This window comes from Aureobasidium subglaciale (genome assembly GCF_000721755.1).
Source record: "Aureobasidium subglaciale EXF-2481 unplaced genomic scaffold scaffold_6, whole genome shotgun sequence".
Classification (NCBI taxonomy): Eukaryota; Fungi; Ascomycota; class Dothideomycetes; order Dothideales; family Saccotheciaceae; genus Aureobasidium; species Aureobasidium subglaciale.
In genome coordinates this window covers 401,225-414,056 of record NW_013566989.1, presented here as the reverse complement: position 1 = coordinate 414,056, position 12,832 = coordinate 401,225, and the positions used below count along the sequence as shown (strand labels likewise).

General features: G+C 51.4%; 7 protein-coding genes across 7 annotated transcripts; 3 read left to right on the top strand and 4 right to left on the bottom strand.

The window, feature by feature from the left end:
• Positions 1-35: 35 nt before the first annotated feature.
• AUEXF2481DRAFT_617716 (uncharacterized protein) lies at positions 36-2,195 on the bottom strand. Its single transcript, XM_013490115.1, has one exon. It carries the CDS (start codon positions 1,931-1,933, stop codon positions 209-211), a length of 1,725 nt encoding a protein of 574 aa, XP_013345569.1. The 5' UTR covers positions 1,934-2,195; the 3' UTR covers positions 36-208.
• A 577-nt stretch (positions 2,196-2,772) lies between these two features.
• AUEXF2481DRAFT_38295 (uncharacterized protein) lies at positions 2,773-3,512 on the top strand. Its single transcript, XM_013489942.1, has one exon. The coding sequence runs from the start codon at positions 2,815-2,817 to the stop codon at positions 3,493-3,495; it is 681 nt and encodes a 226-aa protein (XP_013345396.1). The 5' UTR covers positions 2,773-2,814; the 3' UTR covers positions 3,496-3,512.
• Positions 3,513-4,098: 586 nt separating this feature from the next.
• AUEXF2481DRAFT_28013 (uncharacterized protein) lies at positions 4,099-5,458 on the bottom strand (the record flags this gene model as incomplete). The annotated part of the gene is made up of 2 exons (XM_013489867.1): positions 4,099-5,182; positions 5,238-5,458. 2 exons carry the CDS (start codon positions 5,456-5,458, stop codon positions 4,099-4,101), a joined length of 1,305 nt encoding a protein of 434 aa, XP_013345321.1.
• A 684-nt stretch (positions 5,459-6,142) lies between these two features.
• Positions 6,143-7,258, bottom strand: AUEXF2481DRAFT_3574 (uncharacterized protein; the record flags this gene model as incomplete). The annotated part of the gene is made up of 2 exons (XM_013489782.1): positions 6,143-7,197; positions 7,249-7,258. The coding sequence occupies 2 exons, from the start codon at positions 7,256-7,258 to the stop codon at positions 6,143-6,145; spliced, it is 1,065 nt and encodes a 354-aa protein (XP_013345236.1).
• A 712-nt stretch (positions 7,259-7,970) lies between these two features.
• Positions 7,971-8,962, top strand: AUEXF2481DRAFT_38292 (uncharacterized protein). Its single transcript, XM_013489941.1, has one exon. It carries the CDS (start codon positions 8,059-8,061, stop codon positions 8,767-8,769), a length of 711 nt encoding a protein of 236 aa, XP_013345395.1. The 5' UTR covers positions 7,971-8,058; the 3' UTR covers positions 8,770-8,962.
• Positions 8,963-9,035: 73 nt separating this feature from the next.
• Positions 9,036-10,422, top strand: AUEXF2481DRAFT_106692 (uncharacterized protein). Its single transcript, XM_013490114.1, has 2 exons — positions 9,036-9,968; positions 10,023-10,422. Exons 1-2 carry the CDS (start codon positions 9,284-9,286, stop codon positions 10,322-10,324), a joined length of 987 nt encoding a protein of 328 aa, XP_013345568.1. The 5' UTR covers positions 9,036-9,283; the 3' UTR covers positions 10,325-10,422.
• A 1,004-nt stretch (positions 10,423-11,426) lies between these two features.
• AUEXF2481DRAFT_28009 (uncharacterized protein) lies at positions 11,427-12,343 on the bottom strand (the record flags this gene model as incomplete). The annotated part of the gene is made up of 2 exons (XM_013489866.1): positions 11,427-11,879; positions 11,933-12,343. The coding sequence occupies 2 exons, from the start codon at positions 12,341-12,343 to the stop codon at positions 11,427-11,429; spliced, it is 864 nt and encodes a 287-aa protein (XP_013345320.1).
• Between the last annotated feature and the right edge of the window lie 489 nt (positions 12,344-12,832).

Below are 12,832 nucleotides of genomic sequence, written 5' to 3'. Positions count from 1 at the left end.
ACGATCCTTAGATAGACAGACAAGCATGAGACGAGACGAGACGAGAGAGGAGGACAGAGGGAAACGATGTATGGTAATGGTAAACGCTTTCTACGATAGAACAACCAACCTTTCCTATTTTGAAATGCCTTTGGACGCCAGTTTGAACGCCGGATATGGTGTTTGATAGACAAGGGTATTGACAAAAATTCATGCCTTTACATGCATGTTACTCCGACTCTTCTTCGCTCTCGAGGTACTCGCCTGTCGCGGCTAGTCTCCCCCAAGCTCTTTCGCTCTTTTCGTCTTCGTTCACTTCGTCCTCCATGTCATCGTCAATGTCTTGCCTGATCTTTGCAAGCAACTCGACCTTTTCTTTCCGTAGTGACTCCATCTGTACTAGACTAGCTCTTTGCACACGCTTCAAGGCGGCAAGCTCGGCTCTCAATGCCTCGTTTTGCTGTTCGACTGTGGGTCCAGATGCAGACTCTGGAGCATCGAGTGACATGAAATCAGCAGAGTCCGAGACTTGTTGCTGAGCAGCTGGGACTTCTACTTGAGCAGTAGAAGCGACAGGAGCGGCAGCACTAAGCGCGATAGGCTGAGGTTTTGCTGAGCCGTTCCAGCTTGCGAGCTCGGCAAGAGAATCGGCAAGCAACGACTCGGGAAACACTGGATGTGTAAGGGCAGTGAGGAAATCGGACTCGATGACGGCGGCTTGTTTCTTTGAAGCGGAGATATGGGGCATGGGAAGTTGACGCGAAAATTGTAAGCTCAAGTTGTAGTTTCCTGGAATAGCACCATCAAGGTCGGCCTTGTCGAAAGCAGCGTGTTTTGGCTTGACGATGGCGGCTTGGCTGATGAGAGCAGGGCGTGTATCGGGGAAGCCTTGAACGGGTAAGGGGACAAGGTTCGTGACGGGGCCCATCATGGGGATTGAGGTGAAGGTTGAAGAGTAGCGGCCAAGAGGGACATCCCATACAAGAACGTTTCCATTGCTGTGTCCCGTCATGAGCATGCTTCCGTCGTAGCTGAGCATAGCACTCAAAGCAGCACCTTGGTCGGCTGAAGGTGGAGTCCAGCGAGTCTGTTGAGGAGGTTGAACAGGCATAGCAGCCTGAGCCTGGTCGTATAGTGGATGCTGTACCGAGTCCGGATTTGCGGCAGAAAAGGCTTCGCTGTAGAAGTCAACCACCTGCACACTTCCATCATCGTAAGCTGTGTAAAAGGCGCGGTCGGCGGGATCCAGAGTCAGGCATCGCGGAATGGCAGGTAACAGGACGGTGCGCAACAACTGGTTCTCGTGGTAGTCCCAGACAATACATGACTGGTCGGCGCTCGCAGAGACAGCAATGTTGCAGAAGCCAGCGCTGTGACCAACGACAAGAGAAGTGATTGCGGCACGGTGGCCTGAGAGGGTGTGTAACGGAGAGTGCTGGCCTTGCAGAGCGGCATTGGTGAAGGAAAGCAGAGCGGGAAGCGACCAGACGTGGATCGAAGCATCGGCCGAGGCAGACAGGACGAAGTTTGATGTCGGGTCCACGACCAGCGCAGTGACTTGCTGAAGGTGAGCTTGCGACGTGATGACGACTCGGCCAGTGTGTGTCTCCCAGACAAAGATGCGACCCGTTTGCGAACCCAGCACCAGCACGGTGTCTTCACATGCCAAAGCCAGACATGTTATCCTCTCTTGAAATGGCACCGTTGCCTCTTGGTTTCCCTTTTCACGGTTGTAGACGTTGACGACGGCCTTGTCGGCTTGCGCGGCGAAGATGTGCGATGGGCTGACGGCCAGACAATTTGCTGTGGTATTGCTCTTTTTGAAACTCGCTCTTTGGCCCGAATGCGGTTGGCTTTCGAAGACGGAAATGCCTACATCCTTGACACTGTTGGGTGCAGCTTTGGGCGCAACTGCCGCCGCAGATATGGATGCTGCGAAGTGCTCACTGAGCATTGTGCAGGCAACGAAAGAGGAAAGAAAGTCCAAGGAAGATTGTTTCCATTATTTGCGCTCCGAAATCTTTACGAAGAAGTCGCCATAATTTTCAGGGTCCAAGGGGCGACCCTGTCGATGGAGCCTAATCGTTAGGCGATCCATTCTCCTGCCCGTCGCACCTGCCTTCTTTCCGCTCACATTGCGGCAGGATTACAGCATGAGTGCTTCAGCTACATGTATCCATAGCCAGTCAGTCACAGGCTTGTGCTCCGAATGCTTGTTCATCGCCACTGCAAGACCGCATCACGGCTTTAGGGCAACTATTGCTGCCGCCAATCAACGCACTTGTCCAACCTGACAGAATGCTTTGCTTTACTCGATGGCTGTTTATGACTCTCGCGAAGAGAGCAGACGACTTGAGAATCAAACTCTTCAAGGTGGACTAAAAACGCCTTGCTTGCACTTCCATTGCGTCGACGTCATCGTTTTCCATACCTCTTGTATCACACAAATGTTCATTTCAGTTGAACACACATGCAGACATGTCACTAATACCTTCGGATCCCACTCCGAGTACCTCCTCTATGGTTACTCCTCATCTTCCTGCCTTGATAGCTCAACCCACGCCGCCCAGAGTTCTACCTACCGTGCTGGAAGCCAGCCAATTCCTCGCCTCTTACTTTCCCAAACGAGCTCGGGATGTGCCATGGCTTTACCATGCACCCAGGAACCCTCGTTACTCGTCGGACAAGGCTCCGGTCGCTCGTGTAATATGTAGCATTACACCCACTGCTGGAGTCTTCACCGCCATGTATGCCGCTCGGACACCACCACCTCTGATTTTCCTTCACCGACCATTCACCTTGGATCGGAAACGCGTTCCTCGAGGCTCAAACGTCATGAGCTCTCATGTTGGCTTTGACGAGGTCCTGACAACGGGCTGGAATGAAGCCTTGGCTGAGCGACTCGGTCTATATACCGGAGAAGATGCCGTGTGTATACAAGGCTATAAAGGCGATCCGGATCGTCGAATAGGCCTTGTTGCAACTTTTCGTACGCCTGCAAATCTTGGGTCTATTTCTGACACCATAAAGCGCGAGTTCGGACAGTGGGACGCTGTACATGGTGCAGATGTGGAGAACGAGGACGACATGGCACAGCCCATCACTGTCGTTGCCATCATAAATGCTTTCCACCCCGAGGAAGTCCAAAGAGTCACTGAAGCCGCACTATCAAAAGGCTGGATCTCGGACATCGAGCAGGGAGACAGCATAGTCTATCTGACTGGTCAGGCAAGAGAGCCCGGGCTTACCGCTGCATTGGAGAAGAAGATGAAAGTCTTTTGTGTCGGTCATCGAAGTTGTGAGGAGTGGGGTATTAAATACCTGGCTTCTGAACTTAGGCGGGAGTTTCCAATGGTTGATGTCCTCGAAGTGTATGAGGACGAGGAGCCGCGAGAGCAGAGAAAACCGAAGGCTGACCTGAAGAGGAATGATCCTCCCTCGTCAGTGCATATGCCAGAGCAGAAGCGTAGACAGGAAGATGGCGTTGATATCGACCAGACTCCGGATCGGCCATAAACAATTGTCTCGAATATATCTAATGTACCACAACTATGTTCCTGATTTCCTCATTCGTTATGCTGAGAGGACAACCCTGTCAAATTTCGAACACCATTTGATCATGGTCTCAGTCACTGCTCTATCCCATACATCTTTAGTTCACAGAGTTTCCGGTGTCTTCTAATACTTTTCACATCGTGTTGGGCCCCCTCGGTATGTTTGCTGTCATGTGGTCGGGTTTGTCGATATTCATCGAATTTATTGCCTCCTCGTGTGCGAAAGACTGTCGCATATGTAATGCATGAACTTCTCTGAATTTGGAGCAATGGCACCGAGACACATTTTCGCTGCGACTCCCCGTATTAGGTGTGTCGATATAGGACATGACTCTGCGTTGCTACAGCTCGTTGTCGCTCTGCTCTGATCGTTGAAAGTGAATTGGGTGTGACAGAGTGTAGTACACCGAGAGGTAAGGATGTGATACCATTAGGCATCACCGTACAGCAGACCAATGGCAGTACAAATTAACTCTACTACATGTTGTCTTTATCTATGCATGTCTTTATGTGGACCGTCGCTATGCAAATGCTAATGTGTGATCTATCATGTAAACACGACACCTCAGTACTCTTCCTCCTCTCCTTGGTCCTCGTCTTGATTAGGCATCATTATACGCTTGGTCAACACAGCTCTAGCATGTGTGACTAGGTTGAAGAGCCACATGACAAAAATCAAGATGCTCATGATACTGCCCACCCACTGAATACCCTGGCTTTCTAATTGCTGACCGATGTTGATGACTGCAATGGTGAAACCGACATTCGGGAAGACCAATGCCCAGTTGACAAGTGAGAACGACATCTTCTTGATGCCAGCGAGCACACTAACAAGGGCGATTGCGAACCACCAGAGTCCAATCATCCAGATAAAAATACCCACGAAGAGTGCCATGGCCTTTAGAGCCGGTATTGCTGTAGGGTTGCTAGCAAAGTAGCCATAACCCTCGGGCAATGCGTTTGACATGCCAATCAGTGCCAAGATGGTGAACCCAGGAGGGCCAACACAGATGAACATGCCGGGTCGTGCGTGTGGTGGAGGGAGACCGTACTGGAATAATCTGACTAGCATGATGCCATAGATCATGACTGCGACCGTCCATCCGAGTCCTTGAGATGCAACACCAGCGACAATGATGGGAAGTCTTTGCTCTGGAGGCTGGTTCTTAGCAATGATGTTTGCAAGTGTTCCTGTCAGCATGACGGGGAAGATTGGTAGGATCCAAGAGGGTGCCATGAATTTGACGAGTAACTGCTTTGCCATGAAGAGATACCAGTACTGGCACACAGCGACGAGGAAAGTACAAGCAAAGTATAGCCAGAAAAGAACGCGCAGTGTTACGACAAGCCAGTCGCCCACGTTTCCCACACCGTAGTTGTTCATGCCCCCGATGATTGTCGGCAAAGATAGCCAGAAGGTTGGGAAGAAGAGAGCTTCCGAAGGGTGTTTGAGTGATTTGTGGAAGGAGCCAGGATACATGATGAAGCGAGCTGTGATGGCCGTGCAGAGAATCACGAAAAGTACCAGATCGAAGATGTATACGATTGTGCCAATAGTCATGAGTCCTGTAAACTTGTGTGGTTGCACCGAGAGTAGGGTCGCCAAACCTCCCGTACTCATGGTCAACGTGAACCAGGCCCATGTGAAACTGGAATCGAGTCAGCAAGGTTTATAGAAGATGGCGCGCACAAAACGAGACTTACTGCCTCAATCGCTCTGACAATGTAATTTCTCTGTCTGTACCCTCTGGAGCAGCGTCTGAGATACGCCGGTGGTGTTGCGGTCTTCGATGCGCAAACTGCTTTTCCAGATCTTTCATCCTGAGTTCCAAATCTCCACTGGAGCCATTGGTAGCCGTAGAGCCATGGCTAAGTTCACTGCCTGCATTACTTCCAGCCTGGTCTTCTCGTCTTCGAAAAGCCATCGAGATCGGGTCGTAGACGGCTGTGTCAGTTCCTGAGTTTATGTATCGACTTTGACGTTCTCCGGGTTGATTTGTGGTGTGTGACGCGTAAGAAGTGATTGATGTGTAGATTCAAAATGTCATTACTAGACGGTAAAGAAGAGGAGCGAGGACGGTCTATAGAAGTAAACAGCCTTCTCGGCGGTACCTACCCTGAGGCGTCTGTATTTGACCGCGCGCTCAGGGACATTATGATGTCGCCGTTCCCCGGGAGCATTTGCCAGAAAATTGCTGTCAGGGTATCCTGTTGAGGTTGGAATCTCGTGGAGAGGTGGGTCAAAATATTGTCAGTGATGACGTTGTTTATTTGAGCATTTGTCGGATGATCAGCCCGAATTTATCAATGCACCGAATGCTTAAATGGGTATCCTAAAAGCTCGTGTTTTGACATACATTTGGGATGGAGTAACTTGTATGCACATATCCGCTGTATTCAGATCAGAGTCGCATCGTTGACTCACTTACTGCTGCTCGTCAATAAGCCCACTTCCGAAGTCGAAACTTCGCTCTTCGAGTTCCTCGATATTTTCAGGCGTTTCGTTCACGACTTGGCATCGCGATTTATTTTCGTGGTCGGAACGGGTCGAATGGTGTGAGCGCACCGAGAAGCTAGGCAATATGATGAGCATCGATGATGGGTGTGCTCTAAACCTGGAAAGCTACGCCCTTTTTCTTGACCATGTTGTTGCCTCCTCCAGCAAAGCCAGTGCCTTCACAGCTGATCTCTACGACACCCGGTCTGACTTTCTCTTTTTCTTCCTTGCCCTCTTTCTTTTCGCGCTTCTTCTCCGTGACATTGGCCTGGCAGACGTAGCATCTTATCACCCCAACTTCTGCTGTCGCATCGTGGGCGTCCTTTTCTGAAGGCTTCATGAATTTAGTAGCACACGGCTTGCATAGAACATGACCGCACGGCTTGGCCAGCGTCGCCTTTGTTGAGTTGGTCAACGCTTTCTTGCATGAAGGACACGAGCGTACAGGCTCGTCAGATCCTTCTGCCTTCTCTTCGTTGAAGTGGACTGCGACTAGCAACTTGAGAGTGAAGTCGTGAGGCTTGTCGGCAGTCGAAGCTGGACATTGAGGGTTTGATTTGGTAGGCTTTGTTGCAGCAGTCGCACTTGAGGGAGTCAACGAAGGAATCCAGAAAGATGTAGCGGCCTTCTGATCGATGGGATTCTGAGAGTCCTTCTTCAATCTGGTGTTCTGACCACCAAGACGCATGAGCTCGTACTCATCAATCTGGAGCTTGCGCTTTGTGCCTTGTTTGTCTGGATCTTGCTCTTCGACGATGACCTTGCCTGCTTCTCGGCCGATGATGTGCCTGGCAGCAGCGTTTGGGCCAAGTTTGCTGTTCAGGCCTTGTTGAACCAACTCGAAGTCTTTCACAGCACGCTCCTTCTCTTGCTCTCTCTTGATCTCCTCGGATTCAGCCTCTTCCTGCCTTTTCTGAATGTATTCCTTGTCCAGACGCTTGATCTCCTTCTTCTGGGCGAGCAGGTTCGAGAGCGCACACTCTCGGCAGAACAGATGGCCGTGCGAGGGACATGATACAGGATCGCGAGCTGGCAGCAAGCAGAGACGACATGATCCAAAGGGTAGGAAAGAATCGCGGGTTAGACGAGTGGACTGCGAGCCCCAGCGATCGCGCAATTCGGCGCGCTCATGGGCTGTGAAAAAGGCGAGCGATGTGTTGTGCTTACCTTTGGGCGACTATCAGTTTTGTACTACAGAGCAACAAAAAGTCGACGTACTATGCGACATGATGGTCTTGGTTCGAGGAAGGAGAGGTTGAACGACAGCGAGAGCGAGAGCGAAAAAGCATGCGGTCATAGGGCGATGGGCGATGGGCGAGAATGTGGAGTGGACCAAGGACGGACCAGCGACACGTGGGTCAAAGTTGGACTAAGTTTGGAACGCTAAATAATGTTTCTTCCCTGCCTGTCGCTGCTTGTCTTTATTGTCATGCCCTGAGCCTGCGTCGATAGCAATGGCCGCTCCAGACCTTCCCGAGCAACCGTCGCTCCTCTGGCGAACAGGCTCCTCGATCATCACGGGAGCTACTGGCTTCCTGTGTCGCACATTCCTTGTTGGCCTGAACAGGGTCGAGGTGAATGGCTACGACAATTTTATGCGCCTCCTCGATGAGCGCGCAGATGTCAAGGGGAGGACTAGAGGACTCATAACTGGTATGTATCCTCAAAATCGCTTTGCGACAATCATGATACTGACAGCATCCAGTTTCAAACCATACTAGCGTGTACGTACGTACAGACATAGTCGAGAGTGCTACCAACCGGAGCGCTGACCGCCATCAACAGTATGGACGATCCTATCCTATGGGGTGTCCTGCCTTACAGTTACCATTGGAACCCCAACAATGTCCGTTGGAGTCTTGCCAGCCACGACCTGGCCTTCCAGAACAAGTACGCCTGCAGACCACAATCCCGAGGCAGCTTCTAACAGCCTCGTACAGGTTCACCTCTCTGTTCTTCAGTCTCGGCAACACTCTTCCATGCCATCGCTTGTTACACTCTCCGCACGGCGGTCCATTCCAGCCTACCATGACCCAGGCCATTCGTCTCCTATCCCACGGTCCATTCTCCGCTCCTATCGCTACGGCCGCATCGCTCTCATTGAAGACTCCCGATATTACCGATCCGTTCTCTGGCGCACATTTGACATATAGCACCGATGGCCTCGACACTTTTCCAGCTCCTTCAGCCTATGCTTCAAGAAGACACGCCTGGGTGCATATCTTCCCCGAAGGAAGGGTTCATCAGAAAGAGGACAAGACTATGCGTTACTTCAGATGGGGTGTTTCACGTCTGATCCTGGAGGCAGAGCCAGCACCGGACCTCGTGCCGATTTTCATCGAAGGCTTTGACTCTATCATGCACGAGAGTCGCGGTTTCCCACGACCCATCCCTCGCGCGGGAAAGGACGTTACTGTCACATTCGGCGATAAGATTGATACAGGGGACGCATTCCGAGATTTGAGAGAAAAATGGGCGGCTCTGAAGCAACATGCAGTACAACAGGGTGCAGAGAGTGACGAGTTGGGTGTGGTTCGCGACGAACAACTGATGCATGGAGCAGAGGCTGTACGCTTGCGAGAGGAGTGTACGATGCGGGTTAGGGAAGCTGTGCTGGCCGTACGAAGGAGCAGAGGCTGGCCCGATGAGGATCCGAAATGTGGTTTGTTTGAGACATGGGCCATGGAGGGTGCTGGTGAGGGGAGAATGGCGGATGGATCTTATACGAAGGACACATGAAGAAGAACGGTTAGTGACATCAAGGCGCGTCACCACGTCTTGGGTCACCTTTGCGCCGCAGGATAGACTTGTATTATATTAGAACGAGACATGTAATGACTGCTTGAACATTATTAATCCTGGCAGAGCACTCGTTGCTGTGTGTTTTAAACAGCAAGAAATGTTGACAGAAGCGCGTTGTCGACGCGTTGTGGGAGGAACGAAATAATTTTAGTGTGGCTTGGACTTCAGCTCAGCTACAAGAAGGTGCGACCGCGCTCCTCCTGCCCGGCTCGCGCATTTTCCTACTCTCTCTCACCCCGCGCCAAGAAGACCTCTCTGTCCTATCGATTGCTACCCGCCCCTCACTTTTCCCAATCAAGCAAGCAGCGCATCGGAGCTGTGAACAATTCTGGTCGTCACTTGTTGTTTGCCAGACCAATTGCTATCGCTCGTGAGCCCTTTGTGGCTGGAGCTCTGTAACACATCAAGCTGCTGCTTTGCTTGTTGCCCAATCCTCGCCATTAATCTTCACATGGACCAGTCATACGCCCCCCGATCACCCGAACTTTCCGGATACGCGCCTCGCTCTCCTGACTTGGCCGCCTATCCACCAGTCTCTCAGGGCCAGGATCTGTACGCTCCTCAATCACCCGACCTATCTGGCTTGCAACAACCTCAGCACTCTTACGCACAGGATCCGTCTGTTCACCACAGCTTCGGCCTCGACCAGCACCAGCAACCACTACCACAGCAGCACATTGCGCAGACATACCCTCCTCAGCAACCAGGTTACACACTACCGCACACCTCTCTGCAACAGCCTTTGCTCCCCGAAGCCTACCCATCGCCGTTCGCGTTTGGTCAACAACCCGCCTATCAACAGCAGTATCCTGCATACCCCGAAATGCCTGTCCAGACCCGTAACAGGGGTGTGCGCACGCCCGCCGAGGTCGGAAGCTACAACTACGACAATGGCAACGTCAAGGAGGAGGAGCCTGCATGGGAAGAACAGCAAGCGGTAGCACCAACACCCGCTCGCCGTGGTAGAAAGCCGAAAAGCGAGACAGGCAATGGCGCTGCCCCTCCCACGCCGATGAAGAAGATGGACACTGGTGGCATCGAAGTCAAGACAAAGTTCCCAACTGCAAGGATAAAGCGCATTATGCAAGCCGACGAGGATGTGGGCAAAGTGGCTCAAGTCACTCCGGTCGTTATGGGTACGTCATTCCTTCTTGCTCTTCTCAGTCACCATTCACTAACATGTTCTACAGCCAAAGCACTCGAGCTCTTCATGATCCGCCTAATTTCAGCCAGTGCAGGAGTCGCAAAGCAACGTGGCTCTAAGCGTGTCCTTTCCCAGCACATGAAGTCCGCCGTCATGCAAGATGAGCAGTTCGACAACCTCCGAGACATCGTAGGCAGAGTCCCAGACGCCCCAGCAAAGGGTGGCAATGGCGATGACTCTGAGGACGAGGAAAGTGCCCCTAAGAAAGGTGCAGGTAGAGGAAGAAAGGCCGGCACAGGAGCTGGCGGCGGCAGAGGAAAGAAGCGAAGAGACAGTGACGACTTCTGATGACCGCAAGAAAGCAAAAAGACCACTGTACGAGCAGATAGCATTAGAGCAGGCATAATAGCTCAAGATGGCCTGACAAGAAGACATGATACCCCTGCATTCTCTTACCAATCTATGTTCCAAACAACTGCTCCTGTGTAAGACTTTGCTGGGCAGACTCCTCCTGGGTTACCAACCCTATGTCACTCCCACGCTCTTCCGCCATGATTGAAGCAGAGCAACGATGAGCTGTAAAAAGGCACAATCATTTCTCGAACGGATGCACTTGATTCAGGGAGTCGACCAACGACGTATCTCGGCAGCATCGCTTGTCAATCTAGAAAGTATTGTGCCTCGAGACAGCTACAATACGACATCTGCACACTAGGAGAGTGGAAGGAACGAAAGCTAATTATTTCCTCTCCATGTAGTGGATCCTGTCACACTCGTCATAGCTGTCCAAAGGTATAGTACTTTCTCAGATTGCGTAGCGATATCATGGAGATATATCTTTTCATTGGCTCCAAACTTAGGAGCATCTGTGTAGAATGGAACTGTGCCTTTTGACAGCTCGTTGTTGCACTGCTCTAATCGTGGGAGAAGGAGAGTGGGAGTGAGATCAGCTGCCTATAATCCTGAGACACGCCATGATATACATAAAGCAATATACAAAAGATGTCACAACTTGTCCAAAAAGAAGCAATATAGAACAAACACGTTCTAACCAAGATAGAAGCAATGGAATAGATTGAAATAATGTAAGTGAAGAAGAATCTAAAGTGGAGAAAACAAAGCTATGGTATCTCTGGAAACAAATATATCAACAGAGAAGAACTGGGAAGAAAATCGATCAGCCAACAGAAATCAAGCTTGGGCTCTTTCCTCCTGAAGAAGTTGCAAAAGGCGTTGTTCTCGTAAGATGTGTGTTGGACATGGGTCCAATCACACTTGACAAATGAAATGATAATCTGGGAGATCTGTGCAAACCAGCGTGCCAGAAAACCCGGTATGTTCTTCTGGCCAGGCTTAGTCTGTCTGGGGTAGTAATTTGTTGACTTGAACAGGCGATGCCTGAAGCGAACAAGTGATGGTGAGTTGCATTAACGGGTCAGGCGTGCATCATCTAGTCCTCGAGCTCCAAGACGCGCTTGACGATAGAGACCTCGGCATGGCCACGCATATTCTTCATGCGATGGCACCAGACAACCTGGCCGTCTTGGAACAGAAACTCTCCTCCAATTTGGAGCAGATTGCCACCCTTGAAGCGCTTGGCGCCTTTTGCCTTTGCCATTGTCGTCCATTGACGCATTTGCCATTGAGTGAAAGGAACGTCTTTCATGTATTCTGGTCTCTTGGGTCCAGTCAAGTTGAGACTGAGTTGCATGCCCAAAGCCTTGTAGAGTTTCCGGGAAGGCTCAGCGAAGATGGGGAAAGGACAGCCAGTCTCCTGCTTGTAGAATGGAATCATAGATGGCGAGCCGCAACCAATGACTACGATATTTGTGGGAACAGCCATGGTGTAGTATGCCTGCATGGTGATGGCTTCGGCAATGGCTTTCATGTATGCCTGACAAGCCTGTGGTGATAATCAGTATGCATTTGCCATGGATCCCATGGGGCTCAACTTACACCGCAGTAAAAGTGTCTCACGAAGATGATGAATTGCCTGTCACCAATGGCATCCAGACCTGTGAAGAAGGTGCTGAACAGTCGCGAGTTTCCGTTGGCATCGTACACGGGGACCTGACCAGCGACAGCCAGCTGTCCGCGATCGGGACACTCATCAGAAATGTCTAGGTCTTCACGAAAACGTCCAAACCAGTCATCGGCGTCGGTAAACGAGTGCTCAAACGAAGTGGTCGTTGCGGTATCTGAGGCCGTAAGCCCAGAGGACAATTGAGTTGGGGAGAAGACTGGCGATGAGATCGGAGAATCGTCCAGAGACGAGACAGCACTGGTCCGACTGTTGACGCGCGATAGAGCTGGCGACGAGATGGGGGACACGTCGTGGTCGCGTTCCGGAATCTCAATTGTCGGCATTGCTGAGGCTCCGCGGTCCAAGGCCACTAAATTATGATGCGCAGGCTTGAAGGATTCAGATTTCAGATCTGTCGTGGGGAAGGCTCCAACGGGCTTTCTCTCGAGAATTGGCTGCTGTACGATCGCCCGTATGAGCAGCCGCGGATGCGAGGATTACGAATGGACGGAAGGTAGGAGAGAGGGCGAGGTTGGAGAGGAGCACAAGAGCGACAATAAGTTGGAGACAAGAAACGTGCGTCACCAGCGGCGCGGATCAGAGGACATGGCCAAAACTTTATACATGGCACTGATGGGAGCGACGCAGCGTGCTTTGCGTCTAGATCGACCAAAATCGGGTGCCACAGCTCCCTACTCTCGACGGCGCATCGCGGCCCGCCGCTCTAATCCTCAATCGTCTCTGATTCGTGATTCACCCACCTAGCACATCGATCAAAAGTCCCGAACGATAGGGGCTTCACCTGCCCTGCATTGCCTTGTACCAATTCTCCG

Bases quoted from the DNA above. Each gene is read 5' to 3' on its own strand.
- AUEXF2481DRAFT_38292 (XM_013489941.1), top strand. From the start codon at position 8,059: ATGACCCAGGCCATTCGTCTCCTATCCCACGGTCCATTCTCCGCTCCT.
- AUEXF2481DRAFT_106692 (XM_013490114.1), top strand. From the start codon at position 9,284: ATGGACCAGTCATACGCCCCCCGATCACCCGAACTTTCCGGATACGCG. The intron at 9,969-10,022 runs GTACGTCATTCC...CATGTTCTACAG, and splicing joins AGTCACTCCGGTCGTTATGG to CCAAAGCACTCGAGCTCTTC.
- AUEXF2481DRAFT_38295 (XM_013489942.1), top strand. From the start codon at position 2,815: ATGAGCTCTCATGTTGGCTTTGACGAGGTCCTGACAACGGGCTGGAAT.
- AUEXF2481DRAFT_617716 (XM_013490115.1), bottom strand. From the start codon at position 1,933: ATGCTCAGTGAGCACTTCGCAGCATCCATATCTGCGGCGGCAGTTGCG.